The sequence below is a fragment of the Diorhabda sublineata genome, chromosome 5 (genome assembly GCF_026230105.1).
Source record: "Diorhabda sublineata isolate icDioSubl1.1 chromosome 5, icDioSubl1.1, whole genome shotgun sequence".
Lineage (NCBI taxonomy): Eukaryota > Metazoa > Arthropoda > Insecta > Coleoptera > Chrysomelidae > Diorhabda > Diorhabda sublineata.
The window spans coordinates 3,765,391-3,781,999 of record NC_079478.1 but is presented as its reverse complement, the minus strand read 5'-3'; the positions used below and the strand labels follow the sequence as shown (position 1 = coordinate 3,781,999).

Below are 16,609 nucleotides of genomic sequence, written 5' to 3'. Positions count from 1 at the left end.
GCTCGGGGAATGAACGGTAACAGAACACTAATAAGTTTCGTCGTGCTGTCACACAACAAACAAGAGAGTACATTGTGACAAGTTTTAAACAATTCGGAGCAACGACGTTGGTCACGTGTACGTCACGTGCAATAGCAAATTACACGTCATAGGTCTGATTAGCTGGATATAACAAAGAAGACCACGTTGACGTTGATGTGTGTAGCTGCCAATTTATTAGCGGGAGAGACCACCATTGCCGTACGTTTAAAATAGACTCTCACCCTCGCATAATAAAGGCTATTAATGTTGAGACTCGGAACCGATTATTAGGGAAGTTAACTTTGCTTTGGGGAACGGTTTTCATGTGAGATACTATCGTTGTGGAATTAATGAGTTTTGTAAATAAATCGTTACTGTTTTCAATTTTATAGGGAAATTTCCAATAATCGATTTTAAATATTTGCATTCCAATTTTGACATATTGACAAACAAGAAATGGTTTTATCGTGTATGATTTTCAATTTATAATAACTTCCTTGAATTGTATTAATACTAATATTTAAGATTTCGCACTCTGCTTCCACACTAAGCACTTTACATAATCGCCGCTGCTCGGCGCATTTACTAGTTACCTGCCTCACAGTGTCTATCTCCAGGTCTTTGCAGAAGGCCGCTAGTACCAGGGTGCATCAACGATGTTACTCAGCACTTTCTTTTGGAATATCTAAAAGATTTGAGAGTCCAAACCGGCTTCAGTATATATACAAGTAATTTATTATAAATTAACAGCAAACAAATCATTTTCTTTATTCTAACCTAGATCTTTTCGTTACTTTTTTATATGAAGTTTCCAGTGTAACTTCGCACCTTGAGTTAACCCCAAATATAGATAATAAACTATCAATTGTTGTCTGTAGCTTATTCGTAGCTGTCGCCTACAGCCAAGATAGTTATGTCGTTAGCAAAAAAACTGTCTCTAATAAGAATATGTCATTAGTGGGCGAAAGGTGAAGAATCAGCACAAGCTCTACCTTGTGGCACATCCGTGTTGATATCCTTCAAGTCTGAGTCTTGCTTTATTATGAAGGCTCGGTTACTTATATACAGCTTTTGCATACTTATTGTTTAGTCAATAGTTTGCTCAGTTTGTATGTGTCGAACGCCTAAGCCAATTCTAAGAAGGCAGAGAAACTGATCTTCTTTCTTTCCGCACTCTCACAATGTCAGAATACCTATGAAGCAATTTGTATTTAGTAATTTTCTTCCAGATTCTCACTTTTTCTGGAACTATGTCTTATAGCTTTGATTCGGTGAAAGGCTTTTGCGCACATTTCCATTGCTTGAGTGATTGAAGAACTAAATCCAAAAGACAGGTGCTTAGTGAGCTTTTGATGTCAGTTTCGAGCACTCGTGACAGAGTTTTTGAACCGTAACTTGATTCGTGCGGGTTTTTTCTTCAAAATTTAAACGTACATTTAGAAAAACATGTACAATAGGGTTATTCAAAGTATTGTCCATATGAAACTATGACCTTTTCCCATTTTTCTGGCAATTTGTGGATCCCATCTCAAAAGAACTGTCTGGGCAGCCAAGAATGAATCAAACCAATTTTTTATATCTTGCTCTGATGTAAACCGTTTTCCAGTGAGGGCGCTCTGCATCGACCGGAACAAATGGTAGTCAGAAGGGGCAAGGTCTGAGTATAAGGCGGGTGAGGTAAAACTTCCCATCCACTGTTTTCCAAATAGTTCTTAACCGGAATAGCAACGTGGGGCTGAGCGTTGTCCTGATGGAAATTTATTGTCTCGTGGCTCGTCGCATATTCCGGGCGTTTTTCGGCTACTGCTCTCTTCAAATGCGTTAATTGTGTTCGATAGCGTTGTCCATTGATGGTTTCACCCGGATTTAGCAGCTCATAATATAGCACACCCTTCTGATCCCACCAAATAGAGAACATTACCTTCGCGCCATGGATATTCGGCTTTGCCGCTGAATTGCCTGCTTGGCCGGGTTTCACAGATGATTTTTTGTGCTTAGGACTGTCGTAATGGATCCATTTTTCATCACCAATAATCCGATGCAAAAATGACGTCCTTCTGTGGCGTTTCAGCAGCATTTCGGACATGCAAAACCGCCTTTCGGCGTCGCTCGGCTTGAGATCACGTAGAACCCAATTTCCTTTCTTTTGAATACATCTAGCGGCTTTTAAACGTTTTGAAATGGCTGCTTGAGTGATACCCAAAGATTCTGCGAGCTCTTCTTGTGTTTGGCAACAATTTTTATCGAGTAATGCTTCCAATTCTTCAAACTTTTTTGGCTGCCCAGGATGTTCATCGTATTCCAAGCCAAAATCACCACTTTTAAACCGTGTAAACCAATTTTGGCACGTTCGCTAAGCTAGAGTATGTTCACCATAAACTTCCACCAAAATACGATGAATTCGGCAGCATTTTTCTTCACATTAAAGTAATGCAGAAGAACTCCCGCAAAAACAAAGATCGATATATTTGAGTGAAAAAAAAATTATTGTTGTGACGCTTGAATGAATGACATTTACTGAAAAGACGTACAATAACAGTAGCTTTCCAACGCAGGTTCGGAATATTGGAACGATGTAATATTATACAAGTTACGACATCTCTTATCAAACCGCACGAATTAAGCTGTAGACCCATCATTTGATGAACTTAGAGGCAATGATATATTATAAAACTCAGACGGTAAACCGTGGAGTTAATGAAAAAATGTGTTAATTATCACGGTTTGTATTTAAAGTAAACAGTTTTCCTTGTTAGCTGGAATTGGTTTATACTTTCTATTATGTTTAAATTTTGTTTTGTAGTTTTTTCTACGATAAGTACCTGCTGAAATTCTTGGTAAACTGATCAATGGTAGTTTTTCATAACTTCAAGTAACCTAGTAATACAGGGATCAGCAAACAACAACTATGCACATATAAAAGTTTGAGTAGTTCCTTACCTTCTCTTCTTTTGACCCGTAATTTCAACAGTGCAAAAATCATCGGATAAATTTTTTGAAACCCATGTCATATAAAAATATTTATTTATTTATTATCGGAGAATACCACCAGATTTGTGGTATTCCAACTTTGTAATGAAATATTGAATTCATTTGAACGTTTTTCCTAGATCTTAAACACAAATATAACATGCGACCTAGAATTATCTACGAGTAGTACCAATATGTGTTAGATAAACTTTTATTCGATGTTTTCAATCACAAACTGGCAATAAATATAACAATATGTTTTCACAGCTACGAATAAACGACACAAGTAAGGGAAACTTGTGGGTTCCAGTAGAACTATTAATCTACATCAATTGGACCTAATTATGCAATTATTTTAACCACATATCTTCATTTGATGATAAATCACTCAATTTAATATATTCGACTACAAATTGAGCGAGTTATACAACTTTAGAAAGTGTTTAGTGTTTAATGGCCTGCGTTATTTTCTCCAAACACACTGTATACTTGCACAGTTAATTAACATATAAAAAATGTGTGATAACGTTTATTATTCCAAATGTTTTTGTAATAAATATTTTTATTTAATTTCTTATTAATTAAAAAATTGTCGTAATCTGAACCGTCACTGACTCGATACAATCAATGTTTGTCACTCGAAAAAAGAACCTCGAGGAGTTCACAAAGAAGCATTGTGCCGCCTAATAACACGGCAGCAGTCGGATTGGTCCTATTATATTCCAAGATTCTACTACGGAACCGCATTCGTATCTGCGCCTGACGTCTCGCTAAACTTAGCTCAGCATGAGGTATAACGGACCCTTAAATTTGTTACCATTTTGTTAAAATGAAGGTCCTTGGTTCTGACTAGAATATGATTAGTTGAAAAAAATTATTCAAATGTGCCGTTTGATGTTACGATGTAATCTTTTTGAAATGATCTCATTATAAAATATATTTAAATAATAAGCATCGTCAGAAAAATATTTCCATTAAATCACGGAATAGATCTAATAATATGGAATTATCTGGGGAAAATGTTGGGCTAATAATGACAAAAACTAGTAAGTTTTCAAACAGGTGGTTATATAATTTCTTTCCTCGGTTTGTCAGCATGACAAACGATTTGATATAAATTGAATATTTTGTTGGGGAAAATTATAGTATGTATACAACAATTTTTTATCCATTTCCTGAATAAACAGCTGTAATGATATTAAAAATGCTTAATCCATTTTTATATTTCTCATATTGAATGTCAGTAGCGACTCGTTACATGCTAAACAGTAAAAAATATCTTCAATCCATCACCGACAAGATTTTGAATATAAAAGATAACTAATACATCACTCATTAAGTCGTGTGACAGACACACAGATAGCGCTGCCATGGTCAAATCCATATGACGTTTATCAAGTTTAAGTGAAGCTACTTTTTTTAGTTTCAAAACAATGGAATCACTGCTTCGTGATGAAAAATATACTGTACAAGCTCAGTAATGGCTTGAAAATTGTTAACCGGACTTTGCTCCATTCGTTTATTGGTTTGATGTCGTACAGACACCGATGATGGTGAACGTTCTGGTCGTTCAATTGAGGTGGTTACAAAAAAGTCCACATTTGAACATGAGAAAGCTTTTTTCAAAGTATCCCGGAGATGCTGGAGTGCATCGTGAATGGTAGACTTCACTACCCCAAGCGTTTCAGCAACGTGCCGTAAGCTCCGGCCTTCTTTGGCCAAGGCATTAGCTCGGGCTATATCAAAATTTGTAAAAACCATTATTCTGGATCAAAATAAAGTAAATGTCTATTAATCACAGAAAAGGCTTAGTTAATAAATTAAAGATGTTTAAATATGAGAAACACTACTTACAGTTTATAATACTTCGGACAGGTAAATCTATTTCAAGACAAATAAATCAAATCTGAGTTTTATCTAATTGTTTACTAATCCTGAATGGATTTGTTCAATTTTAGATCCTAAATACTTCGTTATAACTAAAATACCCACAAAACAAACACATTGCTGAAAAGTAGCTTTTAATAAGAAAGGTATGAGGGGTCCGATTTTTTTTGCTGTTGAGTGTATTTTAACTGTAGTTCTGACCTTCCTATTAATCCGTTAAAGCTTTGAAGGAGCTTTGAAGTGTCGCCACTGAGTATCCACTTTGGTGGCATTGTAGTTTGATTACTTGACAAACATAATCATGATTCTCAAACAAAATAATGACATTAGACGATCGATAATTTCACAAAAAGGTATACTATACATTGACTACGGATTCTATTTTCACATAGACTATAAAGTAGGTATTTAATTAAAAATTCATTGCTATATATGTTCATCAATTATTAATAGTGTAATCAAGAATGAGTTAAAAGTTTTTTGAATTGTTTTGAGTAGTTTGTTCGCATCAGATTATCGTAATGTAGGATAATGATGTATGGATATTATATCATTTTACTGAATTGATCTATTTCGATGCTAAATACGGGGGAGTTTTGACGGCAACATGACATTAGAATTAAGGAATAACTTATTAATATTATATTCATAATTTCGAATTGACACACTTAGTCCAGTGACTTTCCAATATTTTAAAATCATCCTAAACCACATTTTAAAGTTCATTTTCTTCAATAATTTTGCCATGAAAACTGTGTGCAAATTGTTTCCAGCATACAGGGTTTGCTCTGAAATTAGTAGGACTTGTTTTTCCTAAGCGAATGTCGTACATAGAGGCGGTCTTCGTTGAAGATAGTAGATCTTTTGTAAGTACTGTGATCCCTGTCGAAATACCTCTACCCATAAAATCAAGGAGCGTTTATAGAAGCAGCGATACACCATCAAATTGTATGTAAAGCTTAGTAGACAGGAAAAGAGCTCACGACATGATTAAGGAGGCCTACAGTTATGCTGCCATGTCTAGATCGGTTTTTTTTGAGTACCACAAGTTGTTTCGAGAAGGTAGAAAGTATCAGAATGATTGCTGATAAATTGAGCATTCTTCCAAGATCTTCTCAATCATTTGAAAGAGAACACCGACTTTTTGGACAATGTGGTGAGTGGTTGGTCTTTGAATCAGCCCCATAGAGAAGCTGGAGAGCTCAAACCTTCTCCCCCACGGCCCAAGAAAGCAAAATGCAAAATTCCATACATATTTGCTTCCTTGGTCAACATGGTGTCATCCACAAAGTTCGTACCACCCGGACAAACAGTTAATACAGTTTTTTGCGCCTAGCCACCGCCAACAACTGGCGACTTTACCATGAAAACGTGCAGAGTTATACAGCATTGCGTGTAGTTATGTATCTTGTTACTAGTACCTTACAGTCCAGACTCGGCTTCACCAGACTTATTTCTAATCCCGAGTATAAAATCGACGCTCATGAAGCGATCCAAAAGGCCGAGGCGCAGGAGTTGCACACAAGTTTTCGAGAGCTTATGCGGTATCTAGCGAGTACAAATCATTTTGACAGCCAAATTTTCTTGCTATATTGAATTTATGCGACTGGAACCAATGCCCAAGAATGCTTCCATTTCACTGTATGTCACATGACGTTCTTGCAATATCAGTTTACGTACAGCATCGATGTTTCTGGCACATTAACCAATATTGGACGACCTTCACGGAAACCAACGAAACACGATGACTGAAGATGGTGCTTCATCGCCAAAAGTCGAAGCGAGCTGATTACCACACTGCTGTTGATTTACTACACGTCGAAAGTAATAGAAAATCATCAATGAATGATTCAAGTATCTGTAAACAACTCAAATAGCACTCGTATGACAACAAGTTCTGAGTCCGTTCAAACTTTATGTCAGATTTGACATATTTACAACTCAAAACCTAATTAACAACCCTCGTCTAGGAGTATTGTTGAATATATTCTTTCTGGTAGCTTTTAAAGAAAAAATTGATTCATCATTTAGTAGCTTTTTCGAAATACAAACTGATGATAGGGTTCAATAATTTCTCTTAATAAATTTTAGTTTCCTCGCCTCTATTTCTTGTTCAAATTTAATTCTCAATTATTATCTTATTATCTTTTTGAAGTTATATAGTTAAATTTCCAAAGTTTATTAACCTATATTTAGTAGTATAAGTTTAAATTATATCCCAGCATTTGAACGCTTAATAAACAATCGATCTTCATATTATATTTATCCGATGTTGTGTATAAAACGAAAATCATATAATTCATTTTTAAATCTAATTGAAATATCGTTATTTATTTTAAAAACATTTTGATTCCAAACAAACATAATAACTTTGGTCATTAGTTCTTTTCATTCGAGTTCAATTTTCGTAAAACGAAATAAAAATTTCATTCTGTGCCGTCAGCTTACTTTTATGAAGTTACACAATTGCCAACACAACGAGAAAATTGCATTCGAGAAACATGGGAGTTCACTAAAACTTCTTATTGGGTTTAGTCAATTTAAGACAGCTTCAGTCGCTATTAGCCCGGGCAAAGAATGCCATCAAATTGTCAATTAATGCATCAGTTCAAAACCAATTTTGAGCTCGCCGAAGGCGTCCTAACATAACTGAGAAGAAAGATATCTGTACCGCAGAGAAGGACTGGTCTATTTGGTACCTCGTTGGAAAGCATATATGTTACATTAAGTGAATTCGTCATATTGTATACGAGATTTAGTATCATAAAATGAATTTGATATGTACGGGATGTTTCACACTCATAAAAAGTTACATCCTTATATATCCATATGTACCTTTTTTTCTTGGGAACATATTTAGAATCGCATCAATTTTTTTATCACTTGCAGGTCTCAATTTTCTATATAGTTGATATTTCGACGACTGCGCTTATTTCCAGTATTATGTTTTTAATAAAAATAGAGTTATCTTTATATTAAGATGGTTTATTTTTGAAATTGGAAAGTGGAACACGCTTTTGGAATGGGTTTGACATAGAAATATTTTTCTCTGCAGAGCTGCGATTAGGATGTTTTTGGGAGTTGTACACACACAAACAAGATTGACTAGGCAAAATGAGGTACAGCTGCGGCTGAATTCTTTCAAATAAGGGGTTTTCCAATAAAGACAACTTTTTTTCAAAATAAAATGAAAACCATTTGAGATATTTCAAAAACTTTATTATCAGGTTGAAATACATTTAAAACATTTATGAATGGAAGACCACTTCGCTCATATGGCCACCGCGAGCACGTTTGCAGCGGTTGATTCGTTAGACCCAATTTTCCATGACTCGGCTACACATTTCGGCCGATACGGCTGCTATTTCGCGTTGAATGTTGGCTATGAGCTCTACCAACGTCGTCGTCTTATTAACATAAACCAATGACTTGACGCAGCCCTAAAGAAAAAAAATCTAGAGGCGTTAAATCACACGAACGAGGCGGCCAATCGACTGGTCCATTTCTTGAGATAACACGGTCAAACTTGTTCTTCACTAAATCGATTGTAACGTGTGTTGTGTGGCTTGTGGTGCCGTCCTGTTGAAACCACATGATGTCCAAGTTCATAAATTTCAATTCGGGCCAAATATAATCGATAATCATCGTCCATCGTGTTCAATTCTTGAGTGAGCCTGATCTTGTATGGGTGTATAGTAAGATCCTTGCGCAAAATTTGCGTGGTCTTCGCGATACCCAACTCTTGAGAACACCGTGGAATTGCCTGATTTGGATCATTTGCTACGGGCGTTTTCGACACTTCGACCAACCCGTAGTCTCACTGGCACGGCAACATCACACATCGAATATGGTAGACTCAAACTTTTTCACTAAACTTGTTACTGTCTGTCGAGAATTACGACCGAAAATCGGAGTTAACGCTCTTACGAATTTCTGTAGTTAATTTTTAAGATTTGCAGACGTTCGATGTTAAGTAAAAAGGTGTGTCCACAAACTAAATTCAGAATTGTCAAGTCCCTATTGGAAAACACCGACGAATATTACTACAATGATAACTTGAGCTGTTATAATATTAGAATTTTGAATTCAGAATATATATTTTCAGGTTGTTTTGTTAGAAATGAAGGTGATCAAGGTCAAGAGCATAAATCTTTAAAAACCAGTAATGCTTGTATGAAATTATCTTAAAAAGACACTTAATATTGCTTTCAGTCAGCTCCTCCCGTTAAACAAATTTTAAAGAGAGAGGTTCGAATATGATCGAGAAAAACACTGTAGATGGCTCGCTGGTATGTTTTGAAGATCGTGGCTTGATTATCTGTTCCCTTAGTAACAGTGCGCCGTAGTAGCTCAACGTATTGTCATTAGTGTTTTGGTGTGGTAAAGCAATAAAAACACGGAAATTCTAAAATGGATCAAAGCATGTCTACATAACAGTCGAGAATGAGCATAATTGCAAAACAGCACCTCACCAGACAACATTCGCTGGATAAAACCACTCATTTTGGAGGATTGAATGAATGAATGATAAAGATGATAAATAATTGTGTCAGAGCATTTGTCTCGATCATATTTGAACGGCCCTCGTATGATGATATGAATGGTAACAAATATAAAATACTCGTATTGTCAAAATTTGAACAATTCCCAAAATTATTTTTTTCCTAATGAGAAAATAATTCAACGTCTGATGTTAATAAACTGAATTCATAGATTATTATTTTTCCCATTGAATAATCTAGTATTTGAAATTTTGAAAGGATTTGCCAAACAAATAAACAAAATATGAAAAAATAAACCATTTCAAATCACTCTATGGGAAATTCGAGTCCATACCTGATTTCAAGATGGCTGTAAGAGTTCGACCCAAGAATACAGATAATCAAAAGTGCTAGGGGAAATAAGGGTGGAACTTCGAAACAGGTCTTCCCTTTTTCATTCGTCTGCAAAAATTCTTTAAGAGGGGTGCATACAAACATTGGTTTATGTAACATATTACTCAATAAGTCGTGTGACAAACTAAGAAAAACACATTTTTTGCCAATAATCGATTTCATTCAGGCACAAAATAGGCTTCAGTTTCAGCAATTATCTCTTTGAGCCAGTAGTCATTCAATTCGAAGTCTAATTCTTTCAATTTAATCATCGTTGCCATTGACTTGTCCATCGATGCATTGTCTTCGTGAAATAATGGTTTTTTCATTGACATATGGAACCGTGTTTCCTTGATTATGTGTGATGTGGCATTAACTGTTTATTTTTTCTCCCATTTGGAGATAGTAGATGAACAATATTCATGTTAATCCCAAAAATGTTGAAGCCATAACCTTTCCAGCTGATTATTGCGCTTCGGACGTGGTTCACCAGCGCAGACCACTCAGATGATGATAATTTTGATTCCGGAGTGAAGTGATGGATCCATGTTTCATCCATTGTCACATATCGAAGCAAAAAATCTGATTTATTTCGCTCTAAATTATCAATACGTTATTGTTTTTGATCGACTGTGAGTAAACGCTGCACTCGCTTTGAAAATAACTTTCTCGTGTTCAAATGTTCAAGTATAATTGTGAAAACACTGCCTTCTGATATCTTTTTGGCCTCAGCTAACTCACGCAATTTCAATTTACGATTAGATATAACCAATTTGTGGATTTTTTTTGATATTTTTTGCAGTAACCACCACAGTTGGACGACCAGAACGTTCACCATCATCCAAACCAATAACAAATGGTTCTTTTCGGTGGAGTATAGTCCGGATAACACATTGCTGAGCTTGTACAGTATTTTTTCATCAAGAAGCAATGATAAACTAACACAAGAAATTGTTTTGTAAACAACAAAAGTAGCTTCACTTTTTCTGACTAATCAAAATGTCATAAAATTCTACATATAATCTGTGTGTGTGATTAGTTTGATTTTCGATAACAGTAATAAATAAATACTAAGTTATCATTACTGAATTTAGTTAGCTAAATTATATTTTTTATGTTTAAAATCATATTTTTGGATAGCTAATGAAACTTTTTAAAAGATAAATACTTTGTTGCAGGTTTGGTTTCAAAACCGACGAGCGAAATGGAGACGACAAGAGAAAATGGAAGCAGCTCGACTAGGTCTAAGTGAATACCATGCTGCGACTCTCTCGAGGGCAGCTGGCTCGAGTCTAACTTTACCGATGGATCCATGGTTGTCACCACCACTTCTATCCGCTTTACCTGGATTCCTCAGTCATCCTCAAACGGGTTATCCCAGTTACCTCACTTCTCCAATAGCTACTGACCCTGGAAGACCTCCCATGGCGCATTCACATTCTCATTCACCTAACAATACTCCTCCTGACCTTAGAACTACTTCTATCGCTGCTTTGCGACTTAAAGCTAAAGAACATGTTGAAAATATTACTAAAGGTTTGCAAATGGTTTAAGTGAGTGTGTTATATTTAGCTACAAATGACTGCGCCAATTTGTGTGACCACGAATTTTAATTTTACCTTAAGCATGGCGTACATATACAGCTCTAGTAATTTCAAACAACAGTTTTATCTGTAAAAGAATCGTGTTTGATATTCGTCTTGAGAGCTGTCATTTTATCCTGTCTATTTTCATGGAGTAGAACTGAAACAGTAAATTTTTGTTGTATGTAAATAACCTTGTATATTACAATGTAGTTATTATATCGTTGTTGGATTTTTTGATGAGGATTCATGTTATCACTTGTAGTAAACCTCATTTGATAATAGCTTCTTAAATATGATTATTTTATGTGAAGCAATTTAACATATTTTTTAAAACGACTACTGAAACTTTCGACTCATTTTTCTTCATATGGGAATCACCTTCATCGGAAAATCACTTTTTGTACAACTGCTATTGAAAGTGACACTTTGAAGAACAGTCAACAGTGTTAAAAGTGAATGTTTACTTGAAAGAATGTGATGTTTGTCTGTATGTCCTTTATAGAAACTTAAACTATGCGTTTAATTATATGATCTTAGACTGTTGTGACTGAGCCAACGAAGAATTTTGTATATTTCACGGCAAGTATGAAATTAATTGGTATTAAAGTATGAAATTCTTCCCATTATTAAACTAGTTTCAGTTATTTTCAATCCAATTCAATTTTTACCAAATGATTTCGGCAATCACCCGTAAATTCCCATTGATTATTATTTCAAAACACCTGGTTCAACTAGTTCGCTACCACTATCAAAAAAACAACGCGAGTCAGAATCGACGGGATTTACTCGGGGATATTCAGAATGTCCGCAGGAGTTAAACAGGGTTGTATTCTTTCACCTACCTTATTTAACGATTATGGAGAATACGTGTGGCAAGACGGAATATCAGTTGGCGTCAACCATACCAGCAATAACAGAAATTATCACCACAAACATCAGAAATTGCAGGCTACGAAGTATCTTGGATCCTTAATTAACAATGGGAAATGCGAAAGCAAAATACACCGTCGTCTGATTATAACAAGGTCAGCGACTACCAAGTTAAATAAAATATGGAAAAACAAATCTGTCACGAAAACAACGAAACTCCGTCTAGTTGATGCTCTTATCTTCCCCATTGCAGCGTACGCATGGACTTTAAAAAAAGCAGATAAAAGCCGAATAGAAGCTTTCAAACTGTAGGTTTATAGACTACTCTTACTGGTATCATGAACGCCGAACCAACGTATCCGTATTACAAGAAATTGGTCCACGTACAAGAGTGCTAACCAGAATAAACCGCATATATCCGCAATCATATAGCTAGAAGATCAGGAACAAAGGAACGATTGATCATAAGAGGGAGAGTAGAACGCAAACGCCCAAGAGGAAGATCTCTAACTAGACCAAATAAAACCATTAATAAATATGAGACTGCATGATGCCGAAAAGATTGCACAGGATAGGCAAGCATGGAAACAACTTCTGAATCAAATATAAATAGTTTCACTTTATGGTTTGGAGGATAATGGAAAGAAGAGAGAGATTATCTGAATGCCTCATTTCAATACAGACAATTTATAACTTTCAATTCAAATTTAAGATTTTCAACATCGATGAACTACTTTTCGAACGTATCAATACTGCTAGCAAACAAGCGCTGGATCTTCGAAAACAGTGACCTGTACTTTGTTTTTTTGCTCTGGCAGTTTGAGAAATTCTGCAGCAATGAAGGTTATTTGATCAAATGTAATTATACCAACTGGATTGGTAATGCACAGTTACATCAGTTACATCATCACAACAAGGGCACTCAAATTGATCATTGAAAATTAGCCCCACAAAGTTGATGAGCTCCATATTTTTGATTTTTCTTGTGTTTATGCTAAGAAAACAGGTTAACTTTGACATTTTCCAGGCCGGGAAATTGGTATACATAATTTATTACTGATGAGCTGATTTTCAGAAACAACCAAATTATCACTTTTATTGATTATACCATCGACAAACATATTGAGCAGTCACAAACCGAAGACAAACATAGGACAAAAACGCTAAAAGAAATCGTTGTAAACGAGCATTTCTTAGTAATTTTAGCGTTGGCAATGTTCGCCATTCACTACAACCTCTTGATTATTTGATTATTAGAATTCATTTGGCGGTTTTATGTCATAAAATTTCACCTATTTTGTTATTAAAATAGGGCAGTCGTGCAAAAAATTTTGTATGATAATCTCATTTTTTTCGTGTGCAATTCGCTCCGCTCGTTTCACAAACTTATTCACTCAAGAAATAAAAATTTACTTTTAACACTCATATAATAAGTAATTGATTTATGACATTATATGAAATTTCCGAAAATTTATTTGTTTGTTATAATAAACATTGAATAATAATAAATATAAATATGTTAAATTGTTACTAATCTTTGACCGAATATTTGAAATGATTTCAAAAATTCAACTCAACTCTTCTGTTGTCAATAATTTTTATCAAGATAACATTGATGGAAAATAACATGTTATTTGATAGATAAATTTGTATTGATTGTTCTTTTTCTATAACGAATTTTTTGGTGGAAATTTTTATTAATACTGAATAAGTGCATTTTTATGTTTGATTCACTAGAGCCTAGGTCACGAAAATCAAGACAGAATCTATTTTCCCTTCATCCCTAGCTGAAAAGCTGATGAATTCAACGCGCAATCAATATAAAACTATTTTGACTGAATGTACGAGGTCTGGCTATAAAATAATGAGACTGCGCAAGTATTGCTTTGGGTATCTAGATATCTTGTCTATGCACGTCACAAAACACGTTTCCGTCACTATTATAATATTTGTGCAGTTGCGGTTTGAAACGAACGTTTTTCTTTCTCGTTAAATTAAAAAAAACTTCGACTGAGTGCTATAAATTGTTGCAAGATGCTTATGATGACAATCTCGTGCGCGTGTTTTGAGTGGTGTAAGCGTTTTAGTGAGGTAAAGATGACCAGCACCCAGATCGCCCTGTGACTATTTCAACTCCGGAAACAGTGACCAAAATCAACCAAATTGTGCGTGCAGATCGTTGATTGAGCATCAGGATAATTGCCAAGGCTGTAAACGCCGATAAAGAAACGGTTAGAAAAATTTTACACGAGCAATTACACATGACAAAAGTCTGTGCGAATTTGGAGCCAAAAAATCTGACTTCTGACCAAAAGCTCTTGCGTCAACGGGTCTGCTCAGGTTATAAAAAGATCTGCTTTGAAAGGGACCCGATTTGAGTCGATGGAAGCGGTAAAGCAAAGAGGATGATAAAATCCTTTTTCGTAATCAGTCTGGTTATTCAATAGCCAGTCCTCGTATTATTTATTATTTTTATAGTAGATATATCGTAATCAAGCCAATAAAACAACTTGGTTTGAAAACTTTCATACGATTTGAATCAATATTATTTATATTACATTGAAAGTATTATTAGATATGGGTAAACTTTTCTATTTGATCTCAGATATTCATACAGGGTTTTCCGAAAGTAATTGTTCTAACTGAATTGGAAGATTCGTTGTTTCATTATATATGATGCAATTTGCTTGAAGAAATTTTGATATTAAACAAGATAATGAATGTGAGAAATATTCATTCAAATTTGTAAATTGACGATATAGTAAATGTTTATGAATAAGAGAGTAATAAAACGATGAAATGTTCGTGCTAAACATACATGGCATAAATATATTGTACACTTACACTTACAAATGTTTAGATTTGCCCAATCCAAACCTTTTTCTATTTTTCTGTACAGCTTATGGTTACAAAATATCAATAAATAACCGAAAACTTATATTTGCACTTATTTTGAATACGATTTGTCTGATAATCTTCCGATTCTATTTGGTCTATTACTTACAAACTACCCTATATATAGTGATTTCATAAACGTGTAAATAGTGATATTAAATCCTTTTTATTATCGAAGTATTTCGAATCCCTATTTATTGTACTTTCTTTATTTAGTGCTGTGAATTTTTGTAAATAATTGCAATAAATCATCTTCTAATTTAACATTGTTTCATTTACAACTAGTTTATTTATTAATAATCAATAAAATGTGGTATATTATTTTTTATTAATATGGTTTAGTTCATCATATCATCATCGTTGATAAATTGCTCAACTTATTTGTTAAAAACAGTTTTCTTGAAAAAAATCCGCATAGGAATCATTAACCCTTTGTTATCTCCGTTCCAAATACTTGCTGATAGATTAAACACAAGTACAGATATTATCAGACATAATGTCAAGAAAGTCGAACATCAATAGCTAGCCAGAGACACAGGAGTAGCCAATAGATGTTTAAAAAGTTTGGTCTTCTTTGACCACTATCTCAGGTGTTGAACACCATGATTTCAAATAATAAATCAGACTTCTACCTTGAAATTCATGATGATGAGCAGCGTAGTTTTCATGTTTTATTACTTATGACCCAAAGTCAGCTTCACCTCATCATTTATTAAATTAGTCTTTCACCAGTAATGCCAAAAATTTATAAAAACTATTATCAAGGATATTATCAAAAATCATAGCGAAGAAGAACTTGATTCCCGACCATTACAACATTGAACAAGTTCCCAAAATGGTCTGTGTCATTAATAAATCCTTTGAAGAAAAAAGATACTGTTATACAGTTTTCCTTGACGTTAGTTAGGCTTTTGACAAGGTTTGGCATAATAGTTTACAAAATAAGGTTAAGAAGAAGTTAGCGGGAGCTTTGTACATTATAAAGTCATAATTGACTACACTGTAATTCATAAGATCGGGAGTACCACAAGGTAGAATCAGTCACCAAGTCGACGTTGACAACATTTGATGATGATACAGCTGTTTAAGTTCTACACAAAGATCCGAATTAAGCAGCAACGAAACAGGATTGAAAAGTGGCATATTACAATCAATGGAACAAATACAGAAATGAAATAATTCGTACTGAAGCTTCTGGTAAGTATTTGGTAAAAATCACATTTGCTAGTCATCATTTGAAGTATCCCAAAAAATAGAAGGGAATTGAGTATTCACACCTGGTTGCGGGTCTTTAAGTTATGTTACACAAGATCTAAACATTTTCAATTATGTGACAATTATAAGAAAATACAATCATTTTTTTATGGTGGAAATGCTGCACAAGACCATAAAAGTTTTGTAGAAGTAAACGATAATATCCTTGAATGCAACTGATCTAAAAGCTGGCCACCCTCACTATTTGGGCATCGCATTCAAATTCGTTTCGAGCAAAAATTGATATTAATA

The 16,609-nt window shown here is 34.6% G+C and overlaps 1 protein-coding gene across 1 annotated transcript in view; it reads left to right on the top strand.

Annotated features, from left to right (window-relative positions):
• Positions 1-15,320, top strand: part of LOC130444044 (retinal homeobox protein Rx1) — a 69,078-nt gene extending 53,758 nt beyond the window's left edge. The window contains exon 3 of the mRNA XM_056779014.1: positions 10,931-15,320. Within this exon, the coding sequence (XP_056634992.1) occupies positions 10,931-11,305 (375 nt within the window). The 3' untranslated portion in view covers positions 11,306-15,320. The remainder of the gene's footprint in view (positions 1-10,930) is intronic.
• The last annotated feature ends 1,289 nt before the right edge of the window (positions 15,321-16,609 follow it).